A 23767-nucleotide genomic window follows, 5' to 3' on the forward strand; every position below is an offset into this window, starting at 1 on the left:
TTCTCTTTTAACATGTTCTATCTACACTTCTGTTAAAATGTAATAATCACTTATTCTTCTCTTCTTTGATACTCTACATTAGTTTTGGATGATACCACACATTTAGGTATGGATTCGATACCAAGTAATTACAGGATCATACATTGGTCATATTCAAAGTCCTCATGTGTCCAGGGACATATTTCCTCAGTTATTAAACAGTGGAAGTCGCTTCCTAGCGGTTCCGCTGATCACACACGTCACAGGAGACCTGCAGCGTCCAGAGTTGAACAAAGTTTTAATATGCATCAAAAAAAAATTTAAATGTATAAATGGTTGATTTATATAGGCTAGTAAGGTCAAGTTTTGTACCTGACAAGTTACCAACTATCCCACACCTGGGACACAGTCCTGCAGGGCCGTTTGATAGACATCCAGACGACAGGGGGCGGCCCGCCCTACCCCCGGCGCACACCAGGGGACACCACTTCAGGTAGGATGGAACAATCCATATAACACGTCACGCTAACATCACGTGACACCTCTGATGAAGGCTGCAGAAGAAAGATAGCCATAACTTGACCTTACTAGCCTATATAAATCTACCATTTATAAATACCAGTGGCATGCGGTGAGGTTGATGGCTGGTGAGGCACTGACTTCATCACAGTCAGATTTACAAACATATGAACCCTAAAGAGTATCTTATTCACCATTTGATTGGCAGCAGTTAACGGGTTATGTTTAAAAGCTCATACCAGCATTCTTCCCTGCTTGGCACTCAGCATCAAGGCTTGGAATTGGGGGTTAAATCACCAAAAAATATTCCCGGGCGCGGCGCCGCTGCTGCCCACTGCTCCCCTCACCTCCTAGGAGGTGATCAAGGGGATGGGTCAAATTCATTACACCTAGTGTGTGTGTGACAATCATTGCTACTTTAACTTAACTTTAACTTTACACAAACAAACTGTAGCAAACAAAAAAGCACATTTAATTAAAAAAACGTTATTGTGGTCTTACCTTTACTTATAAATGAAGTCCATGCGCCGCTGTTGTGCTGGATAATGCACCCCCGCCGTAGAATGCACCCCCTGACGGGAGTGTTATATCAACTAAAGCCCACACTTAAACTTTCCACGTGCAAGATTGAATCTATTTAAAAAAGTGTAACCGAGGGTTTATAAATGTCGCCGAAACTGTATTAAACTACAAAATAACAAACACGGAGGCTCCAGTTTACATGAAGACCACTTTATTTACATTCTTTCAAAAACCTCCGCTCCACTCCAACGTGTCATCACTTCCGCTCTTAGCGCCTTCAAAATAAGAGCTCAAGGCACATACTGTATAACAGCGTATAACAGGTACATCACAAAGAGGAAAGCCCATAAAAATAGGTTACAAAAGTTATTTAATAAGAAGCCAAAAAGTGCAAAAACAATAATGTTCGTGTTGGAGGAGTTGTAAATGAACGAAATATGAAATCCGTGCTGCAGTCTGCAGGTGTACCTAATGTTGTGGCCCTGCAGTCATTCACAACTCCTCCAACACGAACATTATTGTTTTTGCACTTTTTGGCTTCTAATTAAATAACTTTTTTAAATAGATTCAATCTTGCACGTGGAAAGTTTAAGTGTGGGCTTTAGTTGATATAACACTCCCGTCAGGGGGTGCATTCTACGGCGGGGGTGCATTATCCACAAGGAGGCGGGATTACTGTGAGCCTCAGCCAGTGCGTCTCGGTATGATGACGTTTGCGCGTGACGTCAAGGGTTGAAGCAGACATTTTGGATTAGCACGGTGGCCAGCTTAAGTCGTCTGTTTTCACCACATAATTCCACAGTATTCTGGACATCTGTGTTGGTGAATCTTTTGCAATTTGTTCAATTAACAATGGAGACTGCAAAGAAGAAAGCTGTAGGTGGGATCGTGTATTAGCGGCGGCTGCAGCAATACAACCAGGAGGACTTTGAGTTGGATAGCAGACGCGCTACCGTGAGTACAGCTTTGGCTTCCAAACATTTGATCACTTGCCCGTACGTGCGTGTCGCTATGTGCATGTCACGTACGTAACTTTGGGGAAATATATGTTTCTTGCCGACTCTGATGGCGGCCGGGGTGTCGTCGAAAGCTACAACGCCGTCCGCCGCCGCGCCGCTGTCCTCAACTGTCTGGGTTGACTTCCTCCGTCTCCGGGCCGCCGACCGCATCGATGATCGGGTGAAGTCCTTCGTCGCGCCGTCGATCGCTGGAACGCAGGTGAACACGGGTGTTGATGAGCAGATGAGAGCTGGCGTAGGTGGAGAGCTAATGTTTTTAGCATAGCTCTGTCGAGGTCCCGTAGCTAAGTTAGCTTCAATGGCGTCGTTGGCAACAGCATTGCTAGGCTTCGCCAGGCTGGACAGCATTAACCGTGTGGTTACAGGTCCAGAGTTTGGTAGTATTGTTGATCTTCTGTCTATCCTTTCAGTCAGGGGCTTATTTATTCTGTTTCTATCCGCATTTAAGCCCGATGCTATCACGTTAGCTCCGTAGCTAAAGTGCTTCACCGATGTATTGTCGTGGAGATAAAAGTCACTGTGAATGTCCATTTCGTGTTCTCGACTCATTTTCAAGAGGATATAGTATCCGAGGTGGTTTAAAATACAAATCCACAATAGAAAAAGGAGAAAGTGTGGAATCCAATGAGCCCTTGTACCTAAGTTACGGTCAGAGCGAAAAAAGATGCGTCCTGCACTGCCCTCTAATCCTTCACTCTCACTTTCCTCATCCAAGAATCTTTCATCCTGGCTCAAATTAATGGGGTAATCGTCGCTTTCTCAGTCCAAATTGCTCTCGCTGCTGGTGTAAACAATGTGCAGATGTGAGGAGACTTTCAACCTGTGACGTCACGCAACTTCCGGTACAGGCAAGGCTTTTTTTATCAGCAACCAAAAGTTGCGAACTTTATCGTCGATGTTCTCTACTAAATCCTTTCAGCAAAAATATGGCAATATCGCGAAATGATCAAGTATGACACATAGAATGGATCTGCTATCCCCGTTTAAATAAGAAAATTTCATTTCAGTAGGCCTTTAAGTGTTTTTAAATCCCTGCGGCTTCCATGACTGTTACACACTTGTGTCTACTGGCCTGATACTTATACCTGAACATCTTATCACACACAGTGCAACTAAACGATTTCTCTCCAGTGTGTGTTCTCATGTGTGTGGTCATGTTTTGCTTTCTGGAGAAACTCTTCTTACAAACGGAGCAAGTAAAAGGTTTCTCACCTGTGTGTGTTATCATGTGTAATATAATTTCCTTCTTCGTGTTAAATCTTTAAGCACGACCTGAGTGTCAGGTTCAAACACTGATGACATCTATTAATCAGACAAGAAGCAAGGAATTATGCATAGACAGAGTTCAATTTAGCTCATGAGGAGAACACATGGAGCTGCACACGTAGTCACAGTCTCGCCCTACGCTCTAAGGTTCAGCTCCCGCGTCCCTCTATTTATTCAAGAGTTCCACAGTCAACATCACTGAGGCCGCCTCTAAAAGGAGTGGTCACATATATTATGCAAAGCAGGTCCAGGACGCACAATACGTGACAGAATGTGGTGGGGGCCTTGTGATTTCGCCTTGTCTCCGCTTCGTCTGCGTGTTGTCATCTTATCTTCATTGAGGTCCTTAAAGTCTCTGCTTCGTCTGCGTGCTGTCGTCTTATCTTCGTTGAGGTCCTTGAAGTCCTTGGCTGTTAGCGGGCTAAAACAAAGAAAACATCTGTGGCTGAGGCCACCCCTCAGACAAGAAGTTTTTGTCCTTGCACAAAATAGAAAAGTCTAACTTGAGCACAATAACTAATAACTAAAGCGACAAACTTTAAGCATACTAAAGTTAGTGTGTTAATATATACATAATTATTCTAACACTGAGCAAGCAAAAGGTTTCTCTCCAGTGTGTGTTCTCATGTGTAATACAATTTTCTTCTTAGTGTTGAATCTTTTAGCACAAGCTGAGCAAGCAAAAGGTTTCTCTCCAGTGTGTGTTCTCATGTGTATGGTCATGTGTTCCTTTCTGGAGAAACTCTTCTTACAAACAGAGCAAGTAAAGGGTTTCTCACCTGTGTGTGTTCTCATGTGTAATATCATGTAATTCTTAGTGTTGAATCTTTTAGCACAAGCTGAGCAAGAAAAAGGTTTCTCTCCTGTGTGTGTTCTCATGTGTCTGGTCATGTGTTGCTTTCTAGAGAAATTATTCTTACAAACAGAGCAAGTAAAAGGTTTCTCACCTGTGTGTGTTCTCATGTGTGTGGTCATGTGTTGCTTTCTAGAGAAACTCTTCTTACAAACAGAGCAAGTAAAAGGTTTCTCACCTGTGTGTGTTCTCATGTGTAATATCATGTCATTCTTAGTGTTGAATCTTTTAGCACAAGCTGAGCAAGCAAAAGGTTTCTTTCCAGTGTGTGTTCTCATGTGTGTGGTCATGTTTTCCTTGCTGGAGAAACTCTTCTTACAAACAGAGCAACTAAAATGTTTCTCTCCAGTGTGTGTTCTCATGTGTGTGGTCATGTTTTGCTTTGTGGAGAAACTCTTCTTACAAACAGAGCAAGTAAAAGGTTTCTCTCTAGTATGTATTCTAATGTGTCTTGTAAAATCAGTCTTCCATCTAAATAATTTCCCACAATCAGAGCAGTCAAAGTGTTTGTTGTTAGTGTGATGTCTCGTATCACCTTTAGAGTCATTTTTACTCTCCAAAGGTTTTTGGATGTGGTCACTGTGATCAGAAGAGTGTGACATCATGTGGTCCATGTCTGACAGTGGAGCAAAGATGCTGTCTGGTTCTGACTTGATATCTTCACAATGCTCTCCATCAGCTTCTGTGATGTGTTGACTTACAAGCTCCGCCCCTCTGTTCTCCTCACTTTGACTGTGATGAAGCTGTAAGGACTGAGCTTCATCTTCATCATGAAGCTGCTCCTCTTTAATGTGGGAGGGGGCCTGTAGCTCCTTCTGTCCCACACTGGTGTGCCACTCCTCTTCATGACTCCGCGCTGACACCCGCTGGACGTCTGCAGAACAAATGAGGTGTTACTGTATTGAAGTTTGCAGTATTCAAACTATTGACATGTGAGCTAGGCCAAATAGACAGTGATGGGCAAGCTACCTGGACAATGTAGTAAGCTAAGCTACAAGTTACTCTCAATTAAATGGAGCTAAGCTATCCTCAGAGAATTGTAGCACGCTACACTACAAGCTACACTGCAAAAGTAGCTTGCCACATCAAAGCTACATTTAACAGCATTTATATATATATATATATATATATATATATATATATATATATATATATATATATATATATATATATATATATATATATATATATATATATATATTGGCCCACATGTATAATATCAATGTTTATGTTGTCCATGGAAAGAAGTTAGTAAGAAGCAAAAGAAAAACAACCAACCATGGATGACAAAAGGACTGAAAAATGCTTGTCACAAAAAAAAGACATTATATGGAATATTAATAACACAGACATCTATAGAGGCAGAAAATAAGTATAATAAATATAAAAACTATCTAATTGGTATACTAGGAACATGTAAGAAGGAATACTACAGACAATTATTAAAGAAGAACAGAAACAACATGAGAGCAACATGGGGCATCCTAAATAGCATCATTAAAAATGCTGCTAAGAAAGATTACCCCCAGTACTTTCTACATGGAAATACAAAAAATGACAATATGAACCAAATAGTTGAACGTTTTAATGATTACTTTGTTAATATCGGAAAAAATGTGGAACAAAGATTTCCAAATGCAGATGATGGATCAGTTGAGGACTTGAGTGAGCTCATAGACAGAAATCCCAATTCCATGTTTCTTAAGAACGTGACAAAAGAAGAAATAATCAAAATTGTAAAACATTGTAAATCCAAGACCTCAACCGACTGTCATGGAATAGATATGGTAACCATAAAAAAGGTTATAGAAGACATTTCAGAACCTCTGACATATATCAGCAACGTATCATTTCTAACCCGCAAATTCCCTGACAAAATGAAAACAGCAAAAGTCGTACCAATTTCTAAGAATGGAGACATACACCAGTTTACTAACTACACACCAGTTTCATTACTTCCACCATTCTCCAAAATCATGGAAAAACTATTCAATAGCTGATTAGATTTATTTAGTACAGTATTGCATTTCATTTTTATGCCGATGATTGCCAGATTTATTTTCCCATGGCACAAAATAACACGGTTCAATGTCTTATTGACTGCCTGCACGACATCAAAGTCTGGCTTTCAGCTAACTTCCTGAGCCTAAATGAAGATAAAACAGAAGTTATGTTGTTCGGTCCAAGTCGCTCTCCCTCCCCCAACGTTGACCTCGGCACTCTGACCCCGTATCTCAGCGACTCTGTCACAAACCTGGGGGTAAAGTTTGACTCAGATTTTAAATTCGAAAAACAAATCAGCAGCGTCGTTCAAAAAAGCTTTTATGAATTACGCCAAATAGCGAAAGTGAAACCGCTTCTATCAAGACATGATCTTGAGAAATTAATCCACGCTTTTATCTCGACTCGTCTTGATTATTGTAATGCCCTGTATGTAGGCATTAGCCAGGCCTCCCTCGCCCGCCTGCAGCTCGTGCAGAACTCTGCTGCTCGTCTGCTAACACAGACCCGCAGACGTGAGCACATCACCCCTATTTTAGCGTCCCTTCACTGGCTCCCTGTGCGTTACCGAATACATTTTAAACTCCTTTTATTTGTTTTTAAATGTCTAAACAACCTCGCGCCAACCTATCTCTCCGACCTCCTTCAGCCTTACTGCCCCACCCGATCCTTAAGATCAGCCGATCAGCTGCTGTTGACGGTCCCTGACACAAGGCTGAAGCTTAGAGGTGACAGAGCTTTCGCCGTTGCTGCTCCCAAGCTCTGGAACGACCTACCCCTGAGTGTTAGACAAGCCTCCTCTCTTCCTGTTTTTAAATCTCTCTTAAAAACATACTTTTATTCCATGGCTTTTAACACTGAGTGATATCCATCCTGCAATGGCGCCCCATAATACACCTGCTGTGATCCTGTTTTTATGTTTTTATTAATTCTATTTTAATTATTTATTTTCTATCGTGTTCTGTTTGTGTTGTGTTGTGTTTGCTCGGTACTCGTTTTATCTTTTAACCTGCTCATTGTACAGCACTTTGGCTACCCCTGTGGTAAATTTTAAATGTGCTCTATAAATAAAGTTGATTTGATTTGATCAACAAAAGTGGGACGCTGGTGGAGAACCAATATGGACTCCCAGCAAATATCTCAACATCTGGTCAACATATGTAATAACAAGTGTATGTAAGATATTGAAATGAATCAAAACAATGTATATATATATATATATATATATATATATATATATATATATAGAGAGAGAGAGAGAGAGAGAGAGAGAGAGAGAGAGAGAGAGAGAGAGAGAGAGAGAGAGAGAGAGAGAGAGAGAGAGAGAGAGAGAGAGAGAGAGAGAGAGAGAGAGAGAGAGATCGTAATAACTTGAATTAAATAATGAAGATTGAAAACCAATTACAAAAAACTAAATCCAAAACAAATTTACAAAAAGCTTACCTTTTTTATATTTGCATAGTATGTAGATATTATTAATGTTGTAAATATAAATCTTTATATATTTAAAAATGCTGATCCTTTTTCAGAGGTTGTCAAGAAGGTCACACATACAATAATGTGTGTGTGTGTGTGTGTGTGTGTGTGTGTGTGTGTGTGTGTGTGTGTGTGTGTGTGTGTGTGTGTGTGTGTGTGTGTGTGTGTGTGTGTGTCTTGAGACATGAAGAAGGAAAAGTATCTTCCATATGAGGAGGTGTGAACAAGTGATGACATAAATCATGGTCCCAATAACATTGCATCTAATACTAGAGTCTGTGAACATTGCTCCAAAGTCAAGATTTGTTGTTGATTTAATGTGCATACAAAAGTGAACATTGACAGGTGCAAAGGCAGCAATATATGATAAAACAAGACGGCAGCTAAAGAAGGACCTCCCTATTCATCCCCAAAAAACCTGCCAGGTGAGCAGCTGATTTGACCACTTCTGGTGCTGACGTAAGACAACCTGCGTCCCATATGTTTATTTTAATGAAATAAGTTTATTTCCATCATATAATCAACCATCAACCATTCTGTGTGACCAGTTTAACAGTACAGATGATACATATTTAACAATCATACACATTTACACACAAAAAGAAAAGAAAAAGAATGACGGAAAAAGGAATAGGCTGAAGCCAAAGCTTATATTTGGGGGGATTACCCCCAATACTTCTTAGACGGAAACACAAATAATGACAACATAAAGGAAGTAGTTGAAAGCTTCAATAATTTCTTTGTAAAATTGGAAGAAAGGATTCCAGACCCAGTTTCAATTAAGGACTATAATGATACCATAGAGCCAAATCCCAACTCCATGTTCCTCAGTAATGTGACACAGGAGGAAATAGTTATAATCCTGTAATCTAAGACTTCAACTGATTGTAATGGAATTGATATGGAAACCATAAAAAAGGTTCTAGAAGAGATCTCAGGACCATTCATGTATATTAGTAACCTATCATTTCAAATACCCAAACTAAATGAAAATAGCTAAAGTTGCACCAATTTATAAGACTGGAGACAAACACCAATTTACAAATTATAGACCTGTTTCTTTACTTCCACAGTTTTCTAAAATCATTGAAAAAGTGTCCAATAACAGATTAGAGAGTTTCACAAACAAACATAGAATACTAGAAGAGAAGCAATATGGATACACAGCTAATATTTCAACTTTGATGGCTTTAATTGAAATGACAGAAGAAATGAGCAATGCAATAGATAGTAAAAAAATGTGCAGCAGCAGTGTTGTTGGATCTAACTAAAGCATTTGACACAAATAATCACAATATTTTCATCAAAAAACTACAACGATATGGCATCAGAGGGTTGGTCTTAAAGAGGAACATTATCACCAGACCTATGTAAGCGTCAATATATACCTTGATGTTGCAGAAAAAAGACCATATATTTTTTTGACCGATTTCCGAACTCTAAATGGGTGAATTTTGGCGAATTAAACGCCATTCTATTATTCGCTCTCGGAGCGATGACGTCACAACGTGACGTCACATCGGGAAGCAATCCGCCATTTTCTCAAACACCGAGTCAAATCAGCTCTAATATTTTCCGTTTTTTCGACTGTTTTCCGTACCTTGGAGACATCATGCCTCGTCGGTGTGTTGTCGGAGGGTGTAACAACACCAACAGGGACGGATTCAAGTTGCACTAGTGGCCCAAAGATGCCAAAGTGGCAAGAAATTGGACGTTTGTTCCGCACACTTTACCGACGAAAGCTATGCTACGACAGAGATGGCAAGAATGTGTGGATATCCTGCGACACTCAAAGCAGATGCATTTCCAACGATAAAGTCAAAGAAATCTGCCGCCAGACCCCCATTGAATCTGCCGGAGTGTGTGAGCAATTCAGGGACAAAGGACCTCGGTAGCACGGCAAGCAATGGCGGCAGTTTGTTCCCGCAGACGAGCGGGCTAAACCCCCTGGATGTCTTGGCTCACACCATCTCTTATGCCACCGAAGATGATCAAGAGAAGAATATCGACCCTAGCTTCCCTGGCCTGCTGACATCAACTCTAAAACTGGACAGAGGGTATGTCTACAGAATATATTAATTGATGAAAATTGGGCTGTCTGCACTCTCAAAGTGCATGTTGTTGCCAAATGTATTTCATATGCTGTAAACCTAGTTCATAGTTGTTAGTTTCCTTTAATGCCAAACAAACACATACCAATCGTTGGTTAGAAGGCGATCGCCGAATTTGTCCTCGCTTTCTCCCGTGTCGCTGGCTGTCGTGTCGTTTTCGTCGGTTTCGCTTGCATACGGTTCAAACCGATTTGGCTCAATAGCTTCAGTTTCTTCTTCAATTTCGTTTTCGCTACCTGCCTCCACACTACAACCATCCGTTTCAATACATGCGTAATCTGTTGAATCGCTTAAGCTGCTGAAATCAGAGTCTGAATCCGAGCTAATGTCGCTATAGCTTGCTGTTCTTTCCGCCATGTTTGTTTGTGTTGGCTTCACTATGTGACGTCACAGGAAAATGGACGGGTGTATATAACGATGGTTAAAATCAGGCACTTTGAAGGTTTTTTAGGGATATTGCGTGATGGGTAAAATTTTGAAAAAAAACTTCGAAAATTCAAAAAAGCCACTGGGAACTGATTTTTAAATCAAATCAAATCAAATCAACTTTATTTATAAAGCACATTTAAAATTTACCACAGGGGTAGCCAAAGTGCTGTACAATGAGCAGGTTAAAAGATAAAACGAGTACCGAGCAAACACAACACAACACAAACAGAACACGATAAAAAATAAATAATTAAAATAGAATTAATAAAAACATAAAAACAGGATCACAGCAGGTGTATTATGGGGCGCCATTGCAGGATGGATATCACTCAGTGTTAAAAGCCATGGAATAAAAGTATGTTTTTAAGAGAGATTTAAAAACAGGAAGAGAGGAGGCTTGTCTAACACTCAGGGGTAGGTCGTTCCAGAGCTTGGGAGCATATGGTTTAATGGTTTCAACCCTTCTGAAATTGTGATAATGTTCCCCTTTAAACTGGATAAGAAGTTATATAACCAACAGGAAACAATACGTGAAGCTAGGCCAACACATTTCTACAACACTAAATATATCCTGTGGTGTACCTCAGAAATCAATACTAGGACCTTAATTATTCAATCTCTATATAGATGACATTTGTAAAGATACAAAAGATTTAAAGTTGGTATTATTTGCAGATGATACAACAGTGTTTTGTTCAGGAGAGAACACACAGAAGATAATACAAATAATAACAGAAGAAATGAACACATTAAAAAGATGCTTTGACAATCTTTGAATCTCAATAAAAGTAAAATAATGCTAATTGGTAACAGTAGAAGAGAAAGTCAAACACAAATAGACGGAATAGAAATTGAAAGAGTACCGTATTTTTCGGACTATAAGTCGCATTTTTTTTCATAGTTTGGCCGAGGGTGCGACTTATACTCAGGAGCGACTTATGTGTGAAATTATTAACACATTACCGTAAAATATCAAATAATATTATTTAGCTCATTCACGTAAGAGACTAGACGTATAAGATTTCATGGAATTTAGCGATTAGGAGTGACAGATTGTTTGGTAAACGTATAGCATGTTCTATATGTTATAGTTTTTTGAATGACTCTTACCATAATATGTTACGTTAACATACCAGTTGGTTATTTATGCCTCATATAACGTACACTTATTCAGCCTGTTGTTCACTATTCTTTAATTATTTTAAATTGCCTTTCAAATGTCTATTCTTGGTGTTGGCTTTTATCAAATACATTTCCCCCAAAAATGCGACTTATACTCCAGTGCGACTTATATATGTTTTTTTCCTTCTTTATTATGCATTTTCGGCCAGTGCGACTTATACTCCCGAGCGACGTATACTCCAAAAAATACGGTAAATGAAACCAAATGTCTAGGTATAATAATTGATGATAAATTGAACTGGAAATCTCATGTAAAAAATATACAACATAAAGTAGCAAGAAACACGTCAATAATGAATACAGCAAGACATGTTGTAGACCAAAAATGACTTCATATTCTCTACTGCTCACTAGTGTTACATATCCGACTTATTGTGTAGAAATATGGGAAATAACTACAAAAGTACACTTCATTCATTAACTGTGTTACAAAAAAGATCAGTTATAATAATACATCATGTTGGATATAGACAACATACAAACACTTTATTTATTGAATCACAAATACTGAAATTCCACCACATAGTGAATTTGCAAACAGCTAAAATGATACACAAAGCAAACTATAACCTGCTAGCCAAGAATGTACAACAATTCTCAACAAAAGAGGAGAAATATAATCTCAGAGAAAAATGTAATTTAAAACATTTGTATGCACGTACAACACTTAAGACCTTCAGTATATCAGTATGTGGAATTAAATGATGGAATGGATGAAGCAAAGCAATCAAACAATGTACTAATATGATCCACTTCAAGAAAGTCTTCACACTTAAAGTGTTTACAAAGTACAAAGAAGAAGATAAACATTCTCAATTTATTTCATCCATCATTCATTTTCTACATCATCTTACTCATCTCACCATATGAAATATAACTTACTTCACTCATTATTATGCATCTATTTTTATTGTGATTACTTATGGAGTATATTGTGAATACATTGAGAACAGGAAGTGAACAAAAGTTTTAGCAAGTGTTATGTAAAAGAAAAGTGGTAGGATTAAATAAGCTCTGCTTCTTCCTACTCCTTTTCCAACATGTTGAAAAGACAAACTGGAAATTGTGATGTATCATGTTGTATACATGCATGTGTGATGTATCATGTTGTATGCATGCATGTGTGATGTATCATGTTGTATGCATGCATGTGTGATGTATCATGTTGTATGCATGCATGTGTGATGTATCATGTTGTATACATGCATGTGTGATGTATCATGTTGTATGCATGCATGTGTGATGTATCATGTTGTATGCATGCATGTGTGATGTATCATGTTGTATGCATGCATGTGTGATGTATCATGTTGTATGCTTGCATGTGTGATGTATCATGTTGTATGCATGCATGTGTGACGTATCATATTGTATGCATGCATGTGTGATGTATCATATTGTATGCATGCATGTGTGATGTATCATGTTGTATGCATGCATGTGTGATGTATCATGTTGTATGCATGCATGTGTGATGTATCATGTTGTATGCATGCATGTGTGACGTATCATATTGTATGCATGCATGTGTGATGTATCATATTGTATGCATGCATGTGTGATGTATCATGTTGTATGCATGCATGTGTGATGTATCATGTTGTATGCATGCATGTGTGATGTATCATGTTGTATGCATGCATGTGTGATGTATCATGTGTTGTATGCATACATGTGTGATGTATCATGTTGTATGCATGCATGTGTGATGTATCATGTTGTATGCATGCATGTGTGATGTATCATGTTGTATGCTTGCATGTTCCAAATAAACTCAACTCAACTAACACTTGGTGGACATTCAAGCCACAAAATGCAAATGGAGTATTGTTGGTGTATTTTGGATGGTTATAGAGGACCTCCCATTGGCTCCATTGCAAGTGGACTTTTATTTACATTTATGAGTTAGAATTAGGGCTGGGTAATATATGGAATATACTGGATATATCGTGGGTTTGTCTCTGTGCGATATAGAAAAAGACTATATGGTGATATTGGAGTATACGTTCTCACACAGTTGCTTTTAGCTGCAGGCATTACACTACAGGCTCTTCTCACTCTTTCTTGTCTCTCCTTCTCACAGAGACATAAAACAAGCGCACCTTCTTACATACGTCACATACTGTCACGTGTGCAACGTCATACGCTCTCACGGAGCAGACAGGTAGCGGCATGGTAACGTTAGCTGTGGTGCTAGTGGTAATACGAGAGAAAGAAGGTGCCGATCTGGTAACGAAGGAATAATTCATTCCCAAGACAAACAGCAGGGGGCCCATCGTCTGGCGGTGGTTTGGCTTCAAGCTGGTAGAGAGTGAACAAGTATGCGGCAAAAGCGTTGCTACAAAAAGTAGCAGCACTGCTAATGTAGCATCATTTGAAATGTCACCCGCTAGAGAATGAAGAGTGCTTGAAACTCTGCATGTCAACATCTCCGTTCAGTGCCACACCCACAAAATGCCCAAGCAACCATTTCCACATCAACACCGTATGAAACAAATAGTCAACAGCAGAAGGACATAACGTCCGCAGGAACCTACCACATAGTGAAGGACATACACTATTTGATTTCCTATTATGCAGCTCTTTTTTTTTAATTTGACACTTATTGAATTATCTTGACATCATGCACAAAAGTGTACTTTATTTGTTTTAAACCATTGTAGTGGCATTCTGTACAGAAAGTGTACTTTAATTTAGTGTTGTTTTGATATGTCATCTTAGTGACATCATGCACAAAAGTGCACTAATAGCTTGTTTTAATATGTCTGACAATCTTGCACTTTCTGTTTTGAAATGACATGAATGTTTGTACCACTGCTTAATAACTGTTTAATAAATACACTTTTGCTAAATTGACTTAGTTGTGGTTCCCTCTCTGCATGAAAGTTTAAAAGTAGCATATATTAATGCAGTATGAAGAAGAATGTTTTAAAGTAGACACATAGAATCATCATACTGCTGTGATTATATGCATCAAGTGTTCATTCAAGGCTAAGGAAAAATGTACACATATATATGGTGTATCGTGACATGGACTAAAAATAGAGATTTTAATAAAAGGCCATATCGCCCAGCCCTACTTAGAATGCGATTTTTTTTTAATATATATCCACCATCATGTCTTTTATAAAGATTGTGAACAATAGAAAAATTCCCAAAAAGTGCAGTTCCCCTCTAAATTCCAATGATTAGATTTAAGACTTGAAGTGTATGAGCATGAAGTGATGAAGCCTACTTGGATGAGTCTTCTAAGACAAAGTGAACAGTCCAGTTGTGATGGATTGAATGCCCTGAGAATAAAATGATATGTGCTTACTTGGACTGTGATGAAGCTGTGAGGACTCAGGTGCTTTGTCTTCATGCTCTTCAGTCTTCACAGAGACAACAGTCAGTGGAAACTTGCTGACATCATCCTCCTCCTGCCCTACAACACACTCTCCCCCCTCTTCCTCTTTCATGTGTGGATCCTCCTCTTCCTCTTTAATGTGGGTGGGCTGTGGATCATCCTCTTCCTCTTTAATGTGAAGGGGCTGTTGAACGTCTGTTGGGTAAATAAGTAAATAAGATAAAGAGAGAATATAAATAGTTTTGGACTGACACTGTTAACACAATGACATTATTTGTGTTCTTTTGTGTGTTGTGTTAAATGAGTGTAACAAAACAACCAATACAAACACGGAAATACTTCCTTTTGTCCCAGCCACTAAAATTCATTCAAAAGTGAGTACAAAAACAGACTTGGAAATTTGATGAGGAGCAAGTTTTTTTTATAAGTACAAGGCAGCATTGATTGAGGCATTCTTAACTTTACACTCACTGATACAAAGTGTGTAAATATTGTATTCTGTATACGGTCTATGACACCTAAACTTTATCTCTAAACTTAACCACAATTTGTGGTGTAGAACGACATCTGGAACTCAAGATAGTTCCACATGTCTGGGAACGCCACCGACGGATAATCCTTGATATTACTCAACAAATATTTAGGGATCTATTCCGTTTCATAATTAGATTTTTTTCTCGTATCTGCTTTTTGCAGGAAGATCTCGGCCAGGGGTGTTTAAACTAATTTTAGATGGGGGGCCACGTGGAGGAAGATCTACTCCAGGTTGGCCGGACTGGTAAAATCACGGCAAGATAACGTAAAAAATAAAAGACAATTGCAGATTGTTTTCTTTGTTTAAAAATAGAACAAACACATTCTGAAAATGTACAAATCATGTTGTTGGTTTTTTTACATACAATAGTATTCTATCTTTAGTTGTCCTTTTTTAAACTTTCAGAATCAATTATGTGATAATGTTCATCAGTCAACTCATTGGTGTTCATTTTCAGTCAATCAAGATAAATAAATAATATCAAAATCAAACTACAGGATGTTATTGATGTAGTTTGCTCATTTTCCCCGACTGGTGCGCTAAAATCATGTGTTTAAGTTGTGTTTTACATATGTAGCATCATCTACAAAGATACAAAGAATTGCTATTGCTACATCTAGAGGACACATTTAGAACAGCAGTTTCTTTCATTCAAAAATTTCGACTCATTTTTGTACTTAGCCAACTCATCCCGTCTCATTCACTCATTTACACACTAATGGCGGGATCTGCCATGCAAGGCGCTTACCACGACCCATCAGGAGCAAGGGTGAAGTGTCCTGCTCAAGGACACAACAGACGTGACTAGGTTGGTAGAAGGTGGGGATTGAACCAGGAACCCTCAGGCATGGCCACTCTACTAACCGCGCCACGAGCCTTCCACCATCGACCAGCCTCCTAGCCTTCCACCATCGACCTGCCTCCTAGCCTTCCACCATCGACCTGCCTGCTAGCCTTCCACCATCGGCCTGCCTGCTAGCCTTCCACATCAACCTGCCTACCAGCCTTCCACCATAGACCTGCCTACCAGCCTTCCACCATAGACCTGCCTACTAGCCTTCCATCGACCTGCTGTTTGCCTCCAGCCATTGGCTTTGTCTACGGGCTTCCACCCGTCGGCCTTGGTTGCTAGTCTTTAGCCCTGTCTGCTAACATCTTCAAAAGTGGTAAAACGTGTGGAACTTCTCCTCTCCCTATGTCACATATTATTACATTGTGTTTTATACTTTTGTGTGGTTTTACTGGTGTCCCAAATGGGTCTGGTCACCCCCACTCACGAGCTATGCTACTTCAAGATGCACAATTTGACATATTTGATAATTTGACAATTCATCATAGTGGCAGCTACAAAATAACCTCGGCCTGATCTCAGTTGAAGATTTCTGTGACTTTGGACAAAACCAAATGGCTGCATACTATGAGAGAGTCCATTCATTCTTATTGTTTCCTTGTTTTGAGAGATCACGTCAACATTACTGCATCCTCCCCTATTGTGAGCACTTACTTTCACAGATTAAAGACCGACTCAAAAGATGGTAACTTTAAGCGCAAATGTTTAGTTATAGTATTGTTATTGCTCTCAGGAAATGTTGAGACTAATCCAGGCCCTGATACACCTACACAATGTTTTACACCTGCGGATTTTAAAACTAGATCTGGTCTTGGGATTATTCATATCAATGTTCGGAGTTTACTCCCTAAACTGGATATGATAAAGATCTGGATTAACTCAACAAATGCTGATATTGTAGTCTTATCTGAAACTTGGCTTAAACAATCTGTGCTTGATAAAGATATTTACATTCATGGCTATAATGTCTATCGTACTGACCGACAAAGAAAAGGTGGTGGAGTGGCCATATATATTAAGCCGAGGTTTGATGTTAAATTAGTGCTCTCTGAATCAGTAAGTAAAGAACTTGAACTGTTAGCACTTGAAATTGGATTAGCTAGAAATCACCACATTATGGTAGTGGGGTGTTATAGGCCTCCATCTGCCCCTAGTAATAACCTATCTACTCTTGTGAAGCTTCTGTCTCAACTGAAATACAAGGAAATAGTGATTTGAACTTGGACTGGCTCACATCTGTGTCGGACTCTTTGAAAGCACAGTGTGAATCTCTAAATTTAACACAATTAATTAACTCAGCTACAAGACTTAATCCTAAATGCCCTCAAAAAGATACACTCATTGACTTAATTCTAACAAATATGCCCTTCAAATGTGTTGCATTTGGTGTTTTCCCTCCCTAATGATGTGAGTGATCATTGTGTGATTGCAGTAGTGCGAGACACAAGGATTCCTAAAAGCAAGCCTCGTCTTCTTGAAAAACACAATATGAAATTATTTGAGACGCAAGCTTTTTTACATGACTTGTATCTTTTTAATTGGGATAGAATTGCTCTTTTTGATAATGTTGAACTGGCTTGGAAATATTTACACGAAAACTTCTTGAGTATAGTGAACAAACATGCCCCTTTTAGAAAATGTAGGGTTAAAGGACGTGACAATCAGTGGTTTACCTCGGACCTGTCAGATGTATTGCATGAGCGTAATGCTGCTTGGGCCAGGGCACGCAAGTCAGGGTTAGAAGCAGATTGGTTGAATTTTAGACAATTAAGAAATCAATTTACCTCTCTCCTTCGGAAAGTCAAATCAGAATTTTATTTCTCCACAACAACTGAAAACCTCAAACACCCAAAGAAGTTTTGGAAAATCATCAAATCTTTGTCCGCCTGCTGTAATTCAGTCAATCTCCCACCTAGTATACTTGTTGATGGTGTCAGAGTAAGTGACAGAAGAGAAATGGGTAGTCATTATAATAATCATTTTATTTCCTCTGGTTTTCTCTATAATTCTGACAACTTTACTGAAGTTCCGCTAACTCCGGAAAGAACCGTTGAAAATACCCAGGTTTTTAAGTTTACGCCCTTTACCACAACAGAGGTCGTGAGGGCTCGAAAACAACTTAAACCTAGAAAGCCATCTGGCTCAGATAAGTTGGAGCCGCTCTTCCTAAAGTTGGCAGCTGAAATTATAGCTGGACCACTGACTCACATTTTTAACCTTACTCTAATTTCAAATGAAATCCCCTTGGATTGGAAATCTGCCCTTGTAATCCCCCTATTAAAAGGAGGTGACCCGAGTAATCTAAATAATTACAGACCGATCTCTAAACTCTCTGTTCTGGCAAAAGTGCTTGAATCCCTTATCAGTGAACAGATACAATACTTTTTGGACACCAACTTTATGCTGTCACCATTTCAGTCAGGTTTTGGCAGAAACCACAGTACTGTTACTGCTGCTATGAAGTTTATAATGATGTAACTGAAGCTCTTGACAAGACGCAGTGCTGTCTGTCCCTCTTCATTGACTTTTCAAAGGCATTTGATACTGTTGATCATGTCATTTTAATCAAACGTCTTTCAGCTATTGGTTTTTCTCAGCAAGCAGTTGGATGGTTTGCAAATGACCTCACAAGTAGACCTCAGGCTGTTCAGATAGAGGGTTCCTTCTCTGACGTACTGCAAGTGGAAAAGGGTGTCCCTCAAGGTTCTGTGTTGGGCCCATTATTAATTAATAAATAATTATCTTGGACAGAATATTCCAAACTCAACTTTCCATTCCTACGCTGATGATACTGTCATATACTGCACAGCACCCACTCCTGCTGAGGCCTTTAAATATCTACAACATGCATTTGACAGAGTACAAGAACAACTTTGCTATCTTCAACTGCTTTTAAATGCAGAGAAAACAAAGTGTATGTTCTTTACCACATCAAAAACTGTAAGATCAGCACTGTGTGAGAACATTTGAACAAGAAATGGGCAACAAAATTGTGTTAGTATCTGCTTTAAAATATTTAGGATTTTTAATTGATGACCACTAGAGTTTTAAGGAACACATTCAGTATGTTGTAAAAAAAAAACTGAAACTTTTACTGGGATTTTATTATAGAAACAAGTCCTGCTTTTCTTTTACTGTGAAACAGAAATTGGTGGAAACAACCTTTTTACCTGTTATTGACTATGGAGATGTGTTGTACATGAATGCTACTGCTGGTTGTCTCCACAAGCTGGATAGTGTGTACCACGGGGCACTGAGATTCATCACCAACCTACTCACCATTGTGTGTTATACTCAATGGTTAACTTACTCACCATTGTGTGTTATACTCAATGGTTAACTTACTCACCATTGTGTGTTATACTCAATGGTTAACTTACTCACCATTGTGTGTTATACTCAATGGTTAACTGGACATCTTTATGTGCTCGACACCTCAATCATTGGTACGTGTTCATCTACAAGACCATTCTGGGTATCACCCCATCTTATCTGTCTTGTATTTTAACAAAGAAACAAGGAAGTCACAATCTTCTTTCAATGAATGTTCTGCAATGTGTCGTCCCCAAAGTAAGAACTGAACTGGGCAAGAAAGCATTTAGGTTTTCAGCAGCGAAGGCTTGGAATAACCTACAATCCAATATTCAACTTCAAACCCTTGTTACATTGAATGAGTTTAAAGCTTCTGTGAAAGGATTGCAGTCTACCTTGTCTGTATGCACATGTGTTATGTCAGCAAGTTTTAATGTTGTACATTTGATGTTTTATGTGTTGTTTACTGTTTTTAATGTAACCTTGCTGCTGCCCTCTTGGCCAGGTCTCCCTTGGAAAATAAATATTTGATCTCAATGTGATTTTACCTGGTTAAATAAAGAAAGAAAAACAAAACAAAAAAACAGCTGTTTATTTGAAGTCTTAAAGAAGTCAACTATGTGAGCAGTGCAAGGTGAAATGCAGTTATTTCATCTTCTTGTCAATAACACACACATCAATCTTTTGCATGTTGTTGCTTCCTTATTTGTCATTATTCAAAGCTGATTTTAATGTGTAGCAGCGGCAGCTGAACTCAATGTGACAACGTGTCATAGTTACGTCAGGCAGCTGGAATTAAAAATACCAATAGTTGCATCATTAGTCCAGAATCTTCACGGTCCTCATGGACGACATAATTAGGAACCAGTACTAAAATAAATGGTACTTGGTATACATCCCTAATCTTCACCACTAAACCTTTGAAATATGCTGACATATGTGCTGCTAAAGGTAAATAAACAGTAGTCATATTGAATGTTTGCCTTCATTTGACCACGTGAGGTAAGGAGGACGGCCTCTAGGTCACATGGTTACACCCCAGAAATTACACTGTTGATGATTGATGAGCATTCATTTTTAAATGGTGGTGTTAAAAAGCAAGTATATCTCCATCTTTAGTCATAAATGTGGCCCCCGGATGAACATGTGTCACAAACATTGTATTAGATGATATGTGGATGTTGTGCTTACTTGGACTGTGATGAAGCTGTGAGGACTCAGGTGCTTTGTCTTCATGCTCTTCAGTCTTCACAGAGACAACAGTCAGTGGTAACTTGCTGACATCATCCTCCTCCTGCCCTACAACACACTCTCCCTCCTCTTCCTCTTTAAAATAGGGGGGCTGTGGATCCTCCTCGCCCCCTTTAAAATGTGAGGGCTGTGGATCCTCTAAAATGAAACTGTCCCCCTGCAGATGAGGGAGACATTCTTCTTGGTGTTCAATCAGCTGATGGATGTCTACAGGACACAAACAAAACACATTTTAACTCCTACATGCTAAATATTAAATTGTACAAGAAATATAGGGCTGTGGCTATTGAAAACGTTATTAATCAAGTGTTCTACTGGAAATGTTTTCGATTAATCGAGTAACTGGATAAAACATAGTGTTGCTTGGTTAAAGACAAATTTAAGCGACTTTAAGACAATTCACTTAATAATGAACAGCCAATTGGTTTGAGATGGTATGAGATCAAGATGTCATCTTTAGATCAGGCTTTGTTTTTTCCACAATCACTGCCACATTAAAAAGTTAAAGTACCAATGATTGTCACACACACACTAGGTGTGGCCAGATTGTTCTCTGCATTTGACCCATTAACCTTGATCACCCCCTGGGAGGTGAGGAGAGCAGTGAGCAGCAGCGGTGCAATAACTTTTATGGTGATTTAACTTCCACTTCCAACCCTTGATGCTGAGTGCCAAGCAGGGAGGTAATGGGTCCCATTTTTATAGTCTTTGGTATGACTCAGTCGGGGTTTGAACTCACAACCTAGTAGTCAGCATGCACACTAAATCGAGTCGGTCGATGTAGTAGGTGTTGTAGTAGGTCAGGGGTCGGACACCCGCGGCTCCAAAGCCGCATGCGGCTCTTTGATCACTCTGATGCGGCTCAGCTGCATACTTGCTGACCCTCCCGATTTTTCCGGGAGACTTCCGGATTTCAGTGCCTCTCCCGGAGCAAACATTCCCTGATTTTCACCCGGACAAAAACATTGAGGGCGTGCCGTGATGGCACTGCCTTTAGCGTCCTCTACAACCTGTCGTCGCGTCCGCTTTTTCACCATACTATCTGCGTGCCGGCCCAGTCACATGTTGTATGCGACCTCTGCTTACACACGTAAGTGACTGCAAAGCATACTTGGTCAACAGCCATACAGGTCACACTGAGGGTGGCCGTATAAAACAACTTTAACACTGTTACTTATATGCGCCACACTGTGAACCCACACCAAACAAGAATGACAAACACATTTCGGGAGAACATCCGCACTGTAACACAACATAAACACAACAGAACAAATACCCAGAATCCTATGCAGCCCTAACTCTTCCGGGCTACATTGTACACCCTCGCTACCACCAAACCCCACCCACCTCAACCGACACACGTATTGTATTTGTTCTGTTGTGTTTATGTTGTGTTACAATGCGGATGTTCTCCCGAAATGTGTTTGTCATTCTTGTTTGGTGTGGGTTCACAGTGTGGCGCATATTTGTAACAGTGTTAAAGTTGTTTATATAGCCACCCTCAGTGTGAACTGTATGGTTGTTGACCAAGTATGCATTGCAGTCACTCATGTGTGTCTGCAGAGGCCGCATACAACATGTAACTGGGCTGGCACGCTGCATGTACAAATGGTTGTAGAGGGCGCTAAAGGCAGTGCCATCACGGCACGCCCTTATTACTGTTGTTAGGGTGAAAATCAGCAGACATTCGTGAGAATAGTTACCCTGGAATTCGGGAGTCTCCCGGAAAAATCGGGAGGGTTGGCAAGTGTGATGCTGTCAAGCAGCATTCATATAAAATTCGCGGGCCGCACTAACATTACATTTTCATATTAAGGTACGGGCCGCGTGTCTGAGACCCCTGGTTTATACATAGCACAAAGCAAAAAAAAACTTTGTATGCAGTGTTATTTCATTTTAAATTTCAAAAGAGTTTTGTGGCTCCCATTGTTTTCTTTAATTTGTGAAACGGGTCAAAATGGCTCTTTGAGTGGTAAAGGTTGCCGACCCCTGTAGTAGGTTAATGTAGCAGGTGTTGTAGTAGGTTAATGGCTGCACCAATATGAAGGAAATAACAGGTCAGTATAGCTTTTACACACATAAATAACTTGTCAAACCTGCCAGCTAGCAGGCTAGGTTTACAGCGTCAGTTACCATGGTAACTGACTCTGACTTTGTCTTACCTTTCTTATTTATATACTCAGGAGTTTGCACATAACCTGCTCTCTGGAATATTCCCCCGGTGACTGTGTGAGTTTTGTGTAAACATGTTGATACACTTTGTTACAAACTGAGAGGAACATCAACCTCTCATAAATATTGTGTGTCTGAACATCCTCACATGACAATTCATCTTCCTATAGACAATCTATTGAAGAAAAGTGTTAATAATAAATATAAAGTTAGTAAAGATGTGAGAGTAAGAAGTAAACAAACCTGTTGTGTGTAACACAACTTGATGTTTTTCATGTTGTCGCTCCTTCTCCTCTTTTGTTGGACAAAGTTCCTCCTCGTACTCTGCTATGGTTCTTTCGCACATTTTCACACAATCACAACACTTTACACTCACACTTGATCTCTGCTTAGCGATGTGTTTTCATCTCTCTTTGTTAGCAGCTAACAAGCTAAGCTAACTAGCAAGCTAAGCTAGCTCTAGAAGCATCAAAGTGCGCTCAGACTAATATACAAACAGTTATTATGACTCTATTTAATAGAGTGTAATAAAGGACATATATGTGTACATGGACGCACAGATTAAGAACACTGAACTGTGACGACTGCAATAACGTCTTCACCGTCAGACGCCATCTTGCTTTATCCTCGCCCTCTTTGCTTCGCGCGCAGTCTTGTCAGATCTCGCGAGAGAAACAAGTAACCAGCTCTTTTCCAGATCTCGCGAGAGAAACAAGTAACCACCTCTCCCCCCCACCCCCGGTACAACTATTTCAACATTCCGAAAATAAAAATAAACTTTTACATTTTCAAAACAAAGACATACACCTTATTTTGGTAAATAAACAGTAGCTTATATGACCCCTTTAAATCATAAGTTGCCTGATCAGAGCGAGACGAGTCGTGGCTCCTCAGCTTCATGCAGGACGGAGTGGTAGGAGGCGTGGGCGAGGTAAGGGACAAGC

At 39.5% G+C, this 23767-nt stretch overlaps 1 protein-coding gene across 1 annotated transcript; it reads right to left on the reverse strand.

Moving 5' to 3' along the window:
- Positions 1-239: 239 nt before the first annotated feature.
- LOC133570502 (uncharacterized) lies at positions 240-23449 on the reverse strand. Its single transcript, XM_061923179.2, has 5 exons — positions 23067-23449; positions 20592-20858; positions 14674-14898; positions 4562-5032; positions 240-250 (listed from the first exon to the last, which is right to left on the reverse strand). The coding sequence occupies exons 1-5, from the start codon at positions 23167-23169 to the stop codon at positions 240-242; spliced, it is 1077 nt and encodes a 358-aa protein (XP_061779163.2). The 5' UTR covers positions 23170-23449.
- Positions 23450-23767: the final 318 nt, after the last annotated feature.

The sequence above is a fragment of the Nerophis lumbriciformis genome, linkage group LG28 (genome assembly GCF_033978685.3).
Source record: "Nerophis lumbriciformis linkage group LG28, RoL_Nlum_v2.1, whole genome shotgun sequence".
NCBI lineage: Eukaryota > Metazoa > Chordata > Actinopteri > Syngnathiformes > Syngnathidae > Nerophis > Nerophis lumbriciformis.

Coding starts and splice junctions, on each gene's coding strand:
- LOC133570502 (XM_061923179.2), bottom strand. CDS start 23,169: ATGTGCGAAAGAACCATAGCAGAGTACGAGGAGGAACTTTGTCCAACA. Junction 20,859..23,066: donor AGTTGTGTTACACACAACAG/GTTTGTTTACTT, acceptor TGTGTCCTGTAG/ACATCCATCAGCTGATTGAA. Junction 5,033..14,673: donor ACAGCTTCATCACAGTCCAA/GTAAGCACATAT, acceptor TTTGTTCTGCAG/ACGTCCAGCGGGTGTCAGCG.